At 35.7% G+C, this 15715-nt stretch overlaps 1 protein-coding gene across 1 annotated transcript in view; it reads right to left on the reverse strand.

Moving 5' to 3' along the window:
* LOC106786407 (dynein heavy chain 2, axonemal) overlaps window positions 1-15715 on the reverse strand; it is a 36800-nt gene that overhangs the window by 8230 nt on the left and 12855 nt on the right. The window contains 30 exon segments of the mRNA XM_014747761.1: window positions 50-201; window positions 342-517; window positions 600-790; window positions 1460-1747; window positions 1993-2292; window positions 2939-3117; window positions 3333-3433; window positions 3509-3624; window positions 3714-3823; window positions 3887-4107; window positions 4341-4507; window positions 4606-4825; window positions 4975-5160; window positions 5589-5794; window positions 5914-6117; window positions 6246-6337; window positions 6582-6873; window positions 6998-7168; window positions 7341-7478; window positions 7561-7849; window positions 7930-8154; window positions 9586-9748; window positions 10399-10574; window positions 11648-11819; window positions 11975-12089; window positions 12326-12546; window positions 13121-13371; window positions 13436-13587; window positions 14250-14478; window positions 15467-15653. Coding sequence (XP_014603247.1) covers window positions 50-201; window positions 342-517; window positions 600-790; window positions 1460-1747; window positions 1993-2292; window positions 2939-3117; window positions 3333-3433; window positions 3509-3624; window positions 3714-3823; window positions 3887-4107; window positions 4341-4507; window positions 4606-4825; window positions 4975-5160; window positions 5589-5794; window positions 5914-6117; window positions 6246-6337; window positions 6582-6873; window positions 6998-7168; window positions 7341-7478; window positions 7561-7849; window positions 7930-8154; window positions 9586-9748; window positions 10399-10574; window positions 11648-11819; window positions 11975-12089; window positions 12326-12546; window positions 13121-13371; window positions 13436-13587; window positions 14250-14478; window positions 15467-15653 — 5690 coding nt within the window.

Consider the following 15715-nt stretch of genomic DNA (forward strand, 5'->3'; position numbering starts at 1 on the left):
CTTGTACCGTGAAATTGTACGAGGTATTAAACGAGAGAAGGATACTCGCTTTTATAGCTTCGTTTAGAGCTGGTTCGACAGTGGCCAAATCGGCACGAGCTATCTTTTCGAGCTTCTTGCATTCTTTTTGCTCTTCACCGATTCGAAGGGATCTGGCGGTTACCATTTTTTGTGCCTCATCGGCGTCACGGCGTTGATTAACTTAAAAACAATGTACCATTTGATAAATATCGAGGGTGGAAAAAAACAAAATTGAATTCATCACTCGTTCAGTATTTGATTAATTTTATATAGTTTCCGTTGCGTGTATTTATTACAATAAAAAATCAATCAAATATTACCTATAGTTACCAGGAATTCCTCGCATTCTTTGGTAGATTTTTGAACTTGTTCTTGCGTTACTTCCAACTCGGCGGCCATCTCATTGACTTTCGCCTGAGTATCATCGATCTTGAATACGCCACCGCGAAGTTTATTCGCCTGATTGGCTAATTCCTTTCTTTTTTCAATCAACATTCTGTATGAAATAAAGAAAGCATAGAATTGAAGAGAAATGTTAGATTGTTAATAGTCGGATGTATTATCCAATTTAATCTCACTCTTTGTAACCAATGACTAGTTCAAGAAAGTTCGTAGGCGTGACATAATTATATCGTTTCATTTCGTTCATCATAAGAATGGAAAATTGGGAGACCATACCGTGGATCAAAGCAAACGTTGATGCAATACCATCCCGCATCCGTTCTTGCAACGGTGGAAGCGGAATAGCAGTCGCGGATTGTCTTGGTTCCTGTATTATAATATAACTAATTATTATTATTATTATTAATATATCATTAAGTATGAAACATCCTATTGGTTCCACTTAAAAAACGTACATTTCATACCTTATTACTTAATATAACGTTTCCAATCGTTCGCATATATATTATTTTTCTTTTTTTTCGTATTTAATATTGTAAATAGATGAACAAAAAAAAAACAAAAAAGAAGAAAACAAGGAAGAAACTTAATAAATAAGAAGTAGGAGAGTTTGTGACTATTAATAAGGAAGGTCATAAAGAAGGGGTTCTCGATATCGAAAGCACCCGATAAGAAAACGACGATGGTAGAGAGATGCGACGTGCCAAAGCGTCGTATCGTTCACGAATGAGAGAAACTATAAAGGGGAAAATAATCGGATTTTACGAAATGGTTGCGGAAACTCTCGGTACGGCCGATGAGAAGGAAGAGAAAGCGAGCTACAGTAGATAGGAGAGGGTGAAAGGCAAAGCGGGCAGGGGAGGAGGAAGCGAGGGGCGTCGATTTCCAGAATCGAATCTAGTCGAGCCGAATCGATCGGCTGGAAAAGGAGGAAAGAAGGAAGAAAAGGGATGAGGAGAAAGAGGAAGTAGAGAAGGAAGGAGAAGGTTGTGGAGGAGGAGGAGGAGGAGTGCGGGACGAAACTCGCGAGACCCACCACTTTATTTTCGCCGGTGATAGTGAGCGTCAGATTGAGATTCATGAGGAACTTGTTGCCAACTTCGAGAAGAGCTTCCCTCGGCCATTCCAGAAACCAATCGATGGTCGTGCAATTGATCAGGGATGGGTATTGCCGTAATCTGTTCCTGAAGGCATCCCCGATCGGACTCATGCACAATATCATGTGCATATTGGCGCGAACTCTTTCGATCAGGAAGGAATAGATCGATTCCGTTGACGGGATTATGTTTGCCTTTATAGCGTCTTTCGTTAAACGCATTTTTATCTACAAGTAAGACGATTTATATGAGCATATTGTCTCGAAAACATTTTTTATAATGATATCGTTATATTGAAATTTGAGTGAAGGAATAATCGGTCAGTCATCGGTTAATAAAGATAAATTCATATTCTCTTTGCCATAATAAATTCTTTTTTTAAAAGAGAAAAGAAAGTCCTTTTTAACGATCAGGATTACGTAGTAAAGTACTAGGATTTTACAACGTTTACAGTGATCGCATGGATACTCACGTCTTCCATTTCATCGCTTTTGTAGAGATTGGCTACTTCACCGGTGCTCAGCATATTGTTAACGATCTCAAGAAACTGTTCCTCCGCCACTTGGGTGTCGTTGAAGAGAAAACTAGTCGGCTTGTTTTCAACCCCTGCCATAGAGTAAAGCTTCTTCAAGTCCTCACGGAATTCCATCACTTTGTATTGCTTCGTAACGGATATTTGATAGGTGGTCAGCTCGCACATGTAACCTGCGATACGGGATAACGACTGTCTGCCACTACCACCTATCCCGACCAGCAGCATGTTGCCTCGGGGCTACACAAAACGATTGTCCTTGCATTTCACGAATCGATTAGACGATGAAATACGAATTTAATAATAACAGAAGCTCAAAGACGAATATTATCACTAAATTATTCATTTAGAATAGTTTCTCAGAACGGAAGCGTTTTACAAGATGAAACATTTACTCTTCAGTCTTGTTCGAGCCATTATGAACTTCTGACATTAGAAATTAGCTTAGAAAGCAGACAGTCTTCCTCGGAATTTCCATTTAGTTTCATATTCATCGATCATCGTTGAAAGGAAATCATATGTCTTACAACGTATTTATTAAAGATCTCTCATAATATCATTCTGTGAGTTATACTATCGTTTAACGTACGCTGACACAATATTGTATTAATCATTGCAACCAACAGAATGAAAAATTTTGAATTTGATCAATGAAAATTCTGAATTTATGCATACAATCAAATCTATTTGATTAACAATCAAAGGATTTCTAAGGGTACTTCATGATTCTTTCAACTTTATAGATAAAAAATAAAAGTTTATATAGCATGTCGCATTTGAGAAAATCGTCTACTTTCTTTGGTAAGGAAAAAGAAAAAAAGGTACGCGGCATGGAATGGTCTTGATGCCCGTATTATATCATACCTGGTGCTCACGAATCACTGACCTGAGATATCACACGGACAATGCGGCATATATGCTCGACCGCATCCTGGAAAAGAATGAGATCGAGGCGTACTACACCAGTAGAAGCATTATATTCGTCCATTTGTTCCTCTATATGGCGTCTCACGGCGGCAATATCCACGAGATCCTCGTATATGTTCCAGGCATTCATAAAGTTACCTACGCTCGTGTATTTTCTTTAGACAGTCTTTTTATGGCTTCATCGTTGCGTACGTATTATGACTCTAATTCGGCGTTATGTTAACATATGCCGTGTTCTTTCTTTTTTATCTTTTTTCTCGCGCACGATTAATTTCTTTTTACTGAATTCATTTAACTTGTGCGATTAAGTTAATTTTAAATTATTCCAGAGAGATTGGAATGGTAATGCTTACCGAAAAGAGGAATTTTTTTATCCGGACATACGTTAGCCATTGTCATCTCGAAATATTTACCAAGCTGTTCGCTTATCTGTCCAAGAAACCATTCTGTGTCTCTGAAGAAAAATAAAAAAAAAAGAAATGTACGGTTCGCGATCAAATTACTCAATATTTTTGAAATTTTCGTTTACTTTTTGTCGATGAAACGATCGCAGAAAACACGAAAAGTTTCGTGAAGCCATAAACGTAAAAAGGTCTGAGCCGAATATTGATAATCCTTGTGACTTCGTAACAAACCTTGGAATATCTATTAGAATAAATAAATAGAATCGCGTAAATTTTGTTGTTTTTGATTATTTTTCTAATAATTTTTTGTTATACCGGCAAAAAGATTACCTTAGATATGTCACGCAAATTGAATAGATAATGCATTTTAGTGGGCGTTGGTAACATCTTTAAGACAACGTTGTTATACAAAGTTATAGTAGCAAGCGTTATTCCATCGGCTGAGAAGACAAATCAAATTGAGCTCGTTAGCGCGCGATTAAGAGAATAATATTATAATTTACCAATTCTCTTTACTTCCGCATGAAAGTCAGCGAGTTGTTGATTAAGCATCGTCCCGTATATTCGAACGATTTGTTTCTCGCTGGGAAATGTCATGTTGATGATATTAAATCTCGTTAATAAACGATTTGAAATAACATTACGACCACCACCAGGTGGACCCATGGACGCTATTAATTGCATCCTTTGTATATATTTTTTCTTTTGATTACGTCTATCGTACCTATTGCGAAATATGATCTATAATTAATTGGTCAAATTCGATAAAATGATGAAAATATTCAGTACGGTTATTCGAATTCCGTTGACAAATTCTTGAAAAGTGGATGGGTTTGTGGTTTAAAGAGAAACTACGTTTCATTGCTTTTCTACGAACTCTTTGATTTACCACCTCTCGAAGTCGATAGACGAATAGATCTGCTTCCCTGTGGACTTTCGTGAAACTTTTTGATTTACCAGAATCCATAGTCGATCCACTGACGGATCAGCTCCAATGGTGGTTGTGCTCCGTACGTCTCTTTCATCGGCATGTTAAAGTCATCCATAAAAGTTATCATCGTTTTATTGCCGACGGGAACGTAAACCGCTTTCGTGCGTTTCTCCAGTCTGCTCTCAATGGCTTCCTAGACGTATAGGAAATTCATTGTTGAATGTACCTTTTCATTGTTTCCGACGTCCATGAAAAGTCTTTCGAGGTTCACTGAATAATCATTAAAATTACCTGTACGTTGTTCGATGTTGTTTGAGCGGACATATTTATCACGAGTAGTCCGTACTTAATATTATCCAACGATTCTAAAGCAGATTTTGCAATCGAACTTTTACCAGTGCCTACAGGTCCAACCAATAGAACTGGATAACCGTTGATTAACAAATTGCTCACGATATAATCGTAACGAACAGTGTCTACTGTTGGGACAATTATCTTGTAAAACGGTGTCCTGAGGACGAAAAAACCTCTTACTTTCTTTCTCTCCTCGTTAAAGTAAAAGAAAGAAAAAGATAAAGAGAAATAAAATAAAATAAAATGTTCGATTCGTTGGACGAAAAAGAGATCGTTTGGAGTAGATTTAAAAGCCTTTGTCCTTACCCCGGTTGGAACCTCCAGTTCTGTGATAATTTCTCTTCCCAGGAGACGAAGCTACGCTGACGCACGTCTACGTAATATTCGTAGACAGTATCTCTCAAGGGAAAGGATCCTTCTATTTCTCTCATAAAATTGTCCACCTTTAGACGGCTATCCTCATTAACGGAGGCGCACAATGACCATATTGTKCTGTAATACCGATATAGGAAAATTTATTCCTTCGAATGAATCATATCGTAGTTAAGCGTTCCACGTGTAAACCGATCATCCGTGATCAATGGCGGAGGAGGGATTCGTTCGTAATCCGACGTACGTTTGGCAATTCGAGAGGAAATTGCAATTAATGGTGCAAGAGAAACCAGTAAATCCAAAATGGATAGCATCCAAAAAGCCGAGAAGTATAACGTTATAAGTATAGTTTTCTTATTGCGAATTGTATCGTCGATAAAGAAATGGAAATAGATAAAGAATAATAAAAAGTAAGGTGCAATCTGGGCGAATGCGGAATTTCGTTTAGATGCAAGAGGAATCACGACAAAATTTATGGAAGAAACTGGAATCGGGCGTGAGCAAGGGTAGCAATTGATATTTTAGAGATAGACCAGGTCGGAAAGTACCAGAAAAGAAACCAAATCCTACAAACGGTGGTGAACGCTTCTTCGTCGTTGCCAAGTTCGATTCTGGTTTTGGGTGTGGCGAATACATCTAGGAGCTTACAAAGGGACTGAACGGAATTTAATTCGGGAACTGGCACGAGTTCCTCGCACTTCTGACGCTTAAATTCCAACGTTGGGTCGACAAAACGTTCGAACAGTTCCTTCATCTAAGATAAGTTCATTTAAATGACTTCGATGTAAATTTTTCGTTGGTTTATTCTTCTCGGTTCTTTTTCTTATATTATTATATTATATATTTTTAATCTGAGGAGAGAGTATGTTTCACCTGTTCAACGAAATCAACTTTTTGCTCGTGACTTTGTAACCAGGATTTCACGAGAGGACGCCAACCAAGATCCTTATAATCGTTATAGACCATACCAGCCCTGGAAACGGTGGCAGGAGAGGCTACACCGAGATCTTCAACTTCGAACAACAAGGATACTTGTTCCGGCATCGTGATCCGTTCGTTATTGATCAGTGTCAAGATCTATGAATGTATGTACTACGTATGTATGTATGTATGTATGCATGCATATACGTGCCGAGGAATATTTCATGGTAAGTGAGGTAACTGTGATAATAATTTCGTTTAGAATAAACCGATGGTAGACCTACTTTGTTATCGTCCATGACACTGTTCATGTTCTCGATCCAAACGGCATCGACAGGCCCATCAAAGAGAATCCACTTTTCATCGAGCGATTCACCTGTAAAGATAATAATGGTTCAAGATTCACTTGTGTTTGGAGCTTGTTTTTATAAACAATTTTGAGGATATTTATCAATATTTGTTTGATTATATTTGGTGTTTATCTCATGATCTTTGTTGTGATTTTTATTTTAATAATTAGACAAATGGGATTAATAATATCATGATGATAGCAACGATATAATGTAGAAATCATTTTCTTTGTTAGAAGTTCAATTCGAGAAGAGATAAAAGCATTTTACTGGAGCAGGTCTTCCGCATGATCGACGATATTACTCCATCAAGCCACTCTCCGGTCGAGAGATTGTATTCGCCATAGAGCTCGCTGAGGTTCAGTGCTTTAGGATTAATTGGATAGACATGAACGGCGTTGTAACCCGCTTTTCCATCGTTCTTCATCCCACTTATCGTATTTTGCAATATTCTCCATATGACCGTCTTCGCTGTGTTAGAATCACCGACAATCATCGTAGAATGTCTCGAATTTTTCGTCTCGTAAAGTTGAATCACTTTAGTGATTATCGATGGAATCGGCTGAGAAAAAGGGTAGGAGGTTTGTTTTTTTTCTTATTAAAAATAACGAGAATAATAATAATAAAATCAAATAGGAATAGAGAGAGAAAGAGAGAGATAATATTTTATCATATGTAGAAATTACTTGTAGCTTCAACTTGATAGCCTCTTTAGTAATATAATCGATGATTTCCTCGTAATCTACGGTTGGCACGTCGACGGTTGGAAATAGATCGGTGGTGATTCCAAGGAATAGAGGCAGATCGTCTGACGTAAGTTTAGCCACGTTCATGTCTTTCATTGCAAGAATGATCACCTGCATTTCGATGAGATTTTACTTTATCGGATCGTTCGAAATCATTTCTAAACGACCTCATAAATTATACGAAATGAAAAGGATCGCAAATATATATATATATATATCAGTTAACAACATATTATTGGAATTACTATTTTCTATTATTATTTTTCCTATCTCGTTTACTCGCCTCATCGTCGGCTAAATCCGGATAAAGACGTTTCTTCCAACCGGCGTATCGAGTCAAAGTAACTATACCTCTTAACCCGAAATCATAGTGATGCTGTTTGCTTAATTGTTGTTGCGCTAATGTGTACAAGGTGAAGACCTAGAAAATATTTTTCAAATTACAAAATGTCCAACAACTTTGATAGTGAATTAATTTGAAACGAAGCCCGATCGATAATAACCTTTCGAGCAAGTACACGAGTTTCCTGGAAACCTTCTCCGAATAAATTGATTTCTGCGATCATACTACTGTCCGGTACCATCATAGAGATTGGTCTGAACATGGATTTCAAATTATCCGGAAGTTCGGTGCGACCAGCATACCCGGGATTCATCGTAATGAAGATACCACAGGTATGGATCAATGTTATCTCCTTGCTTTCGAAAACGAATTTCTTGAGTTTCTGAGAGAGTGCTGTTAGTATCGATAGTATCTGTTGTGCCACGACAGACAATACTTCAATATTGATTCTACGATACGAAAGTATAGATCAAAATGATTGCTTAAATTAAAACGATTATTTGAATTTAATTTAAGTTCTTTTATTAACCTGTTAAATTCATCAAAACAACCCCAAGCACCCGTCTGAGCCAAACCCGAAAACATCCTTCCCATACTTTTGTAATCCAGCCCTTCGGAACAATTCTGCACGATCACGTTAAATCCCAATGCCTTTCCGAGATCCTTAACTGTTTCAGTTTTCCCTGTTCCAGCTGGGCCCTTAGGGCTTCCTCCTCGATACAAATGAAGTGCTGTCGTTAGAGTAATGTAACATCTGCCAATGAACAGAGGGAATAGTATTCTAGAAAGCTTACCAGAAAGTAATAAATATAATGGAAAAAAATCAATGAACTGTATCTTATAGTGACGTTGAAGAAACATTCGAGATAAAGCAAAAAAATTAACGAACTGTATTGAAATAATCAAATATAAAAAAGATTTCAAAAAGATGATATTAAGAATATTATCGACGATTGTGCATTAACGAAATTGTAAAAAAATAAAAGATATCTCTTTGAAAATAAGAAAAAAGAAAAACTAGAGGAAAAGTGATGGAAATCAAATTTAAGAATATGAAATGTCTTAAATCGAGCATGCCATACTTTTAAAAAATTCACTCCTTTTTTTTTCTTCCTCTTAGTTTATATATCTACATACTCATCATTCTTTCTTTCTTTCTCTCTCTCTCTCTCTCTCTCTCTCTCTCTATATATATATATATATATATTTCTTTCACTCTCATGTATTTTCTTGAAGAAAGGAGATGCAATAGAATAATGTTGTCTCGATTTATCGAATTTGTATACTCCAGTGCACTTTACGATTTAATCAGTTTAGGAAAAAAAGAAAAAGAAAGGAAAAAAAGAAGAGGAAGAAAAAAAATAAAGGGATTGTGACTGGTGAAGGGAATAAAAGGGCGGAACGATTGCACGGCGTGCCACAAAGAAAAGAATTCGATATAATAACTCGACATTGTGTAGCAATGGCTGCGTTAGTAGTAGTAGTAGTAGTATTAGTAGTATATATTTGTGATAGTAGTGGTGGTGGTGGTGGTGGTGGTGGTGATGTTGGGCGCGTTCTTGGCATCCTTCTTTATCGCGAGACAAATTCTTCTCTATAAGGGAGGAAAAAGAAAGTAAGCGTCGAATCGGCCAGCTCCTGTCTATAAATTAGACACCGGAGTTGCGGGCGGTACCCTTTTATCGCGATTAAATCGATACCGCGTTAAGTATCGTCGTAGATTACGTTTCTGTCTCTTTAGTTTCCTCCTTTGCCGTTCTTCTTCACGCTTTACGTTCTTTTTACTCTTATCCTGTAAACTTTTTTTTATCTTCCTTAAGTCCTCTACACCTATTATCCTTACGATCATTATTAATGTTATCCATTAAATTTATCATTATTATTATTATTATTATTATTATTCGAATATTTTCAAAATTTTATTATTATTTTGTAATAATCATTATCGTCTCTTTTTTATCTTCAAATTTATTCTACTCCCGTCAAATCTTTTCTAATTGATTGAAATTAGTTTTGAAAATAAAAAAAAAGTAATGTTTTATTGTTAGAATTAGAATTCTTAATTGAAGTAATATCTATTTTTTTCTTTATTATATCCCTAAATTGTAATAGCTTTTAAAAATAAGTTAAAGTTACAGCTATAACTTGAATCAATTGATTAATTGATTATTAATTTTTAACATACCGATCAGTTAATGGCGTTATCACGAGACGTCCTGAATTTCCTAGATACTCGTATCCGTATTTAAAGTAAGTATTAGTTTGTCGTACAATGCAATCTTCAATGTCTTTTTCCCAGTAGAACCTTAACTGTGATAACCACTCGAAGGCGGCGACGTCTTTGCAATCTGAAAGAAAACGAAAAGAGCTTTTCGAACGTTTTCGTTTGAGTTACGAGATTTAAACGGTGCTCTTTCTAAGTTGATGTTATTTATAAAAAGTATATTTTACTATTTGCGTGATAACTTGAAATTTTGTTTTATTTTTTCCTTCCTTTTTACTAGTTGTTAATGTTTTTTTTTTTTACTATTTCTTTTTTTCTATAAACTTCATCGTATGAAAGAGCTTTTCACGGTATGTTAACAAACAAGGGCATAAAAAATAAGAGTAATTTCGTATTTGTAAATGGAAAAGGTAAATTTTCTTATGGTCATACAGTCATCGTTAAATTAACCAAGTTTTGTTAGAAATGTTCTTGAAAATTCTCGCACGTTTCAAAAGCGAGAAATGGTTTGAAGTTTTCACACTAAAAAACTTGTTTTCAAATAAGGTGGTTTATTTCGAGTAACGTGAAATAAATGAAATTTCGAAATATATTTCTAATTTAATTTCCTACGTTTAGTTATAATTAAATGATCGTGAAAAAAAAACACATTGCATCTTAAAAATCGACGTCGCCTCGTTTTCAATTACTATTCTTTATTCTTATGTATTTTTTATTAATGTTTTTTTAATATATAATAAAATTAAAAATGAATATATAAAAATAAAAACTTACTGTTCTTGTACATTCGTTCGATAACGTCTCTCGCATGGATCTCGATTACAACAATGGCCTTGAACTTGAGCCGATCCAAATTATTCAAATCGCTTCTTATTGCCTCCGAGTATTTCGCCAACGCCTGATTTTGTTTCCTTTTTAATCGTTTCAAGGGTTTCTTGGAGTCCACCAATCTATTGAATTCCAAATAAATAAATAAATAAATAATAATAAAAATCACAAATCTTTTTATTAAATCTTTCAACATCTAGGGTGTGTGAGGAAAAATCGATTTTTGTAAGAATAGAATGGACAACAGATTCGAGAATTGATCGTAATGGTTAGTGTAACTCACATCTATCCAACATACGTTATTCGCGATTACGGAAGAGTGTATAGAAAAAGATTATGGTAGAAAAAGAAATAAAAATGTCTATCTTTTTCTTCTGCTCTTTCTCTCTCTCACTCACTCTTTCAAAGTTCAACATCGTCAAGACTACGATATTCGCCTAGTGTACGCATTTTTCCTTTACGTTTTACCAACCATCCGTGTGTGTTTCTCAACGATCTCCGGCTGCTCTTTTTCTCCTCACCAAGCTCTTACTCCAGCTTTCTCTCTGCTTTCATGACGAGATGCTTCGAGCAACGACCGGGTACACAGAGCTTCGCGTAACATGAACGTTTACAGCCAAGGTCCCGGGACGTAGGGATTTTACTCCGCCGAAGAGATCAAGAGAGAGAATGGGGAAAAAGAGAGAGAGAGAGAGAGGGAGAGAGAGAGAGAGAGAGAGAGAGAGAGAGAGAGACGATATGGCCGGTAGTGTTGGTATGGGTTAAATTATTCGCAGTACGGCTAGTATATGCAAACGAGAAGAGGAAGGGTGGCATGGTTGGATCGCAGGACGAGAGGTAGAATATGCAAAATTCCTCTTATTAGAGTTACCGTGTCCCTTTCCTCGTTTACCCTCTGCCTATCCCGTTTTCGGTTCCTCCTTTTCTTCCCTTATCCTCCTACTTTCCTTTCCTATCTTCCATCTCTCTTTCTCCTTTCTATGCATTCTTCTACATTTTCACCGGAATCGAACTTTCGAAACTAACTTGGAAAGGCAAAGAACCTGCAACCTTTCGATTTCTCTGGATAACTCCTGTTAAATTTTTACCAATCGAGAAATGCACCTACCATATGTCTATATATATATATATATGTATGTATATATATTCGTGTAGAAAGAGAAAAAGAAGAGAGAGATACATAGGGAACGCTCACTTGCAGTGCATGAGTGTCCTGGTGCAGTCGGTCGTCCACTGGATTTGAGTGGACGTAATTCCTGGTTGGCTCGGCCACTCTTTTACCCACCTGTCGCGTTTTGCGAGCATTTTCCGCAGCACCCCTCTGCATTGCTTCAATAACTCGCGCAAACTCACTCTCATCGCTTCTTCTGCAAATTACGAACGACTTTCCATTGATTTTCGGTTCTTTTAGAGGGGTTTTCTATTTTTTTTTTTTGTATCAACCGATAAAAAAATCGCAATATAAAACGAACGAAATATGTATCGAAATAAAAATATAATTGTTAGTTTAACAATTACTCACCGATATTGCACAACCAGTTTTCTACTTGACCTTCGAGGAGAACTGGATGAACGAATTGAACGTATTCGCCGTCACTGGAATTCATGCCATTGGCTAATGGTTTACCTGCTAATGACTGAGAAACAGATTATAAAGATGATAGAATATAACGTTAGAAAAATTATCGTTTGTGATAATTACATTTGAGACGTCATTTCTAATTGTTTAGCTGAATAATGCAGGTGACGTAATTCTACGTTATTAAATATTAATTGTTAATTGTTAAATATAGATATGTTTATGTTAAATATTTCAATATTATATTCAGCTAAACGTTTCTTTCGAAAAAAAACGCCAGTCGCTGTAATATACCTTGCCTAAAGTGAGAAATTTTATGTTTTCAAAGAGTTTCTTGATGTGAGGCTGTATGAGATCTGGTTTTCTCGAGTTGGCGAGTATCTCAAGTAAATCATCGTTCGAAATGAAGTAGAATCTTGGAAATACGTATCGCTTAGTTTCGAGATATTGTTCCAAAGCGCGTTGCAGAGCCTCCAACTTGTCGTTAAGTTTATTCAGAACTTGGAGTAAATTGGCTGGTGGGAGGAAGGAGCGGGGGTGTACGTTCAGTAGAGTAAGCAAAAAAATGCAAATGCGGTCGTTCTAGTAGATTTACATTATTTTGCAGGCACGTGGACGCCTCGTTGCACGACATTTTCTTCCCTTTATTTTTCTCTTTCTCTCTCTCCCTTTCCCTCTCCCTCTTATTTTCTATCTTTCTTTCACTACCAAGGAAGATAGATATTTTCCTATCCTATCCTGTCCGCGTAGCCGTAACTCGTAATTTGAATAATTTCCTCGCGTTTAAATGATTCTTATCTCCATAAGAAAATTCGTGTAGTCTCGCGTTAGAAAGTGCGGAATATTACAATAGATAAAGTCAATAAAAGCGTTATTTTTCGTACCTTTATTTCGAGACTGCGATCGAAATGAGTTAAAGAAAAAAATCTGTCGGGGTTTAATTCATTTTTTTTTTCTCTCTCTCTCTCTCTCTTTCTTTTTTTTTTCTTCTTTGCACAGAAAGTACACGCGAACAACGTTAACTCTTGGGCGTAGTTGATAAAACTTTTCGATCTCGAGATATATATATATATATATATATATACGTACGCGGAACGTGAGTGGTCGGTAAAGCCAATCCTTGGTCCGCCATGCGGGACGTGATTTGCACCCAGGATCTTGTCAACTTGCCGAACTCGTCGGTCTCTTTTGGAAGTTGTTTTCTAATGTCCTCGCTGGAGAATATATTGTCCATATAGAAGTAGCTTCTTTGAACGCTGAGCACCATTTCGAGAACCTCCCCCACCGTAGACAGGGCCCGTTCCCAATAATCGACATCTACTACGAATGGCTCGACAAATCTATGAACGGACGAATAAATAATATCCTACTAACGTGATCAAAATATTTTATAAATATAGATACCTCATCGATTTCATCGAAGACAAGAGAACTTGATGATCTTCTAGTGTTTGTAATATGTCGTCTATGCTCATTAATTTGTAAATACCTTTAGTCTTGTACGGTATCATCTCTACTGGCATTACGTTCCAAACTTCAGCGATACGTTTCAATCCCTACGAAAATATCGTATATTTTTTGTTTTTCAAATTTAATCGAACTATAATCTAAATATTAGCTTATATAATAATCATTAGAGTAAGAATAATGCAAAGTACATTTGTTTAAAAATTAATATACTGCGATTATTAAATAATTTCGATCTGATATTTTATTATTGTGTGTTTTGTTTTACTACTTTCTCTTCATATCTCTATGTTCCCTCTCTTTTTCATGTCGTTTCACAAAGTTTTATCGTTATCGTCGCTTAAAAAGTTTCACTTCAAAAATACTTTCTCATGGATTTTACTTTGATGTTGAAAAAATAACTGACTTATGCATTATACAAACGAATAACAGTAATATAATTGAATCGAATTCTTTCTCAATATTTATAATTACTTTAAATCATTAATATAAGTTTGAAATTTAATGTTTAATGTTATTGAATTCAGTATTAATGAGTTTACAATTTATATATCGCGGGACCTATCACAAGTGGTTTTACCAATTTATATTTTTAATATCTCTGAAATTTATTTCTATGATTTATTTGAAATTTTATCGATATCATTATGCCGTCATAAATTAAAATTTAAATTAACATTCGATCCAATTCGCGAGAGATTGTGACACCGGAGAATTTTTGAACAAATCTTTTCTGAAACCAAAGACTCACCATTTCTATTTCAAGTTCCATCGTTGCAGCGTTCGAGATCTCGGCGATTTGTTCGGCAAAATTCTGCATTTGCATATTGGCAATAACGTCAAGGGTAAAATCTTCGGACATTTCGTCGAATTCTCTTTTTACGGTATCTTTAACTTTCCTCCAGTGACGAGATCTCATTGCTGGATTCTTCAAATCTGTTATTAGTGGTAACGTTCGACGAAATTTATCCACTCTTGATCTGTGTTACAAAATATTTGATAAAAGTAAATGAGAAAATGTAACGTTAAAAAAGCACTTAAATTTAGTATTGCTCGGATTGAAATTTGTAGTTAATTATTCGGTATTTGTGCTTGTCAATTTGAACTCACACATTCGTGATAACGTGTGATCATAATTTCGACACGGAATGAAGCGCTTCTCTCTCTCTACATGCTACAATCATTGAGAATTAGCGTCAATTGCGTGTCTCTGTTTGCTTTTCATTTGCTTTTCAGAGTTGAGCACGCTATACTTGTTTCGCCCATTTATGTTCTCACCGATGTACATATATACAGTTCTCGGGTTACAAAACACGACGAATCATTTCGGATGTGTAAAGTTCATTATGCGATAAAAGTGTTCATGATCGGTTAATAAATAATAAAAAATAATTTTCTAAATATCACATTCGATAGTTAAGATGAATACAAATATAGTAAATTTCTGCATAATGCTATTAATATGTTAAGCGTTTCATTAAGCGTTTTCCTCGTATAATAAGATTTATTTCTTATTTTCTTCAAGATAATTTATAATTTATTCATTTCTCTTTTTTGCTAACTATTCTTGATAACATGATTAAAAATTAAAATAAAATTAAAGCAAATTTAATTTTTAAATACGAGGAATTTTCACACATTTTATTATTAACCACGGCATACGAAGAATCGTGTTATATGGAAATAGTGGTTGCAATATTTTTGACTAGCTATAAAAATTCATGTTATAGAAATTCACGTCATACAAAAGTATACTCATTTTTCTTCTCTCAAAACGAATAAAATATGTTTTATAGGAAATTTTTAAAAGAAGAATATCGTCAATATTTTGAAGTGAAGTCTCGTTATACCAAATCACAGTTTTCTTTTTGGTCCGTGACCCGTATTAGAATAAGCTAGTGAACAAGTTCGCTACAGTACTGGAAGAAGAAGAGTTAAGTAGGAACTAGAAAGAGATCCTCGACGTACCTCGTGTGCTCAACGATCTCCCAGTTTCTCTCCTTAAGCTCTCTGTAGAGTCTCGTGAGTTTTCGAAATAGAACGTTCGCAGTTGTGTCCATCTCTTCCATTTCTATCTTCCAAAATTGTTCGGTCTTATAACGATTCCATGCTTCGTTCCACTCGGCAGTCAGTTTCCATACGATCTCGATGATTGCTGTGTCCTGCGAAAAAGTTTAATGAAACGCGATAACGGTTCACGATAATTTTATTGAATTC

The sequence above is a fragment of the Polistes canadensis genome, unplaced genomic scaffold, assembly GCF_001313835.1.
Source record: "Polistes canadensis isolate GaletaPanama2010 unplaced genomic scaffold, ASM131383v1 scaffold_73, whole genome shotgun sequence".
In the NCBI taxonomy this organism is placed as follows: Eukaryota; Metazoa; Arthropoda; class Insecta; order Hymenoptera; family Vespidae; genus Polistes; species Polistes canadensis.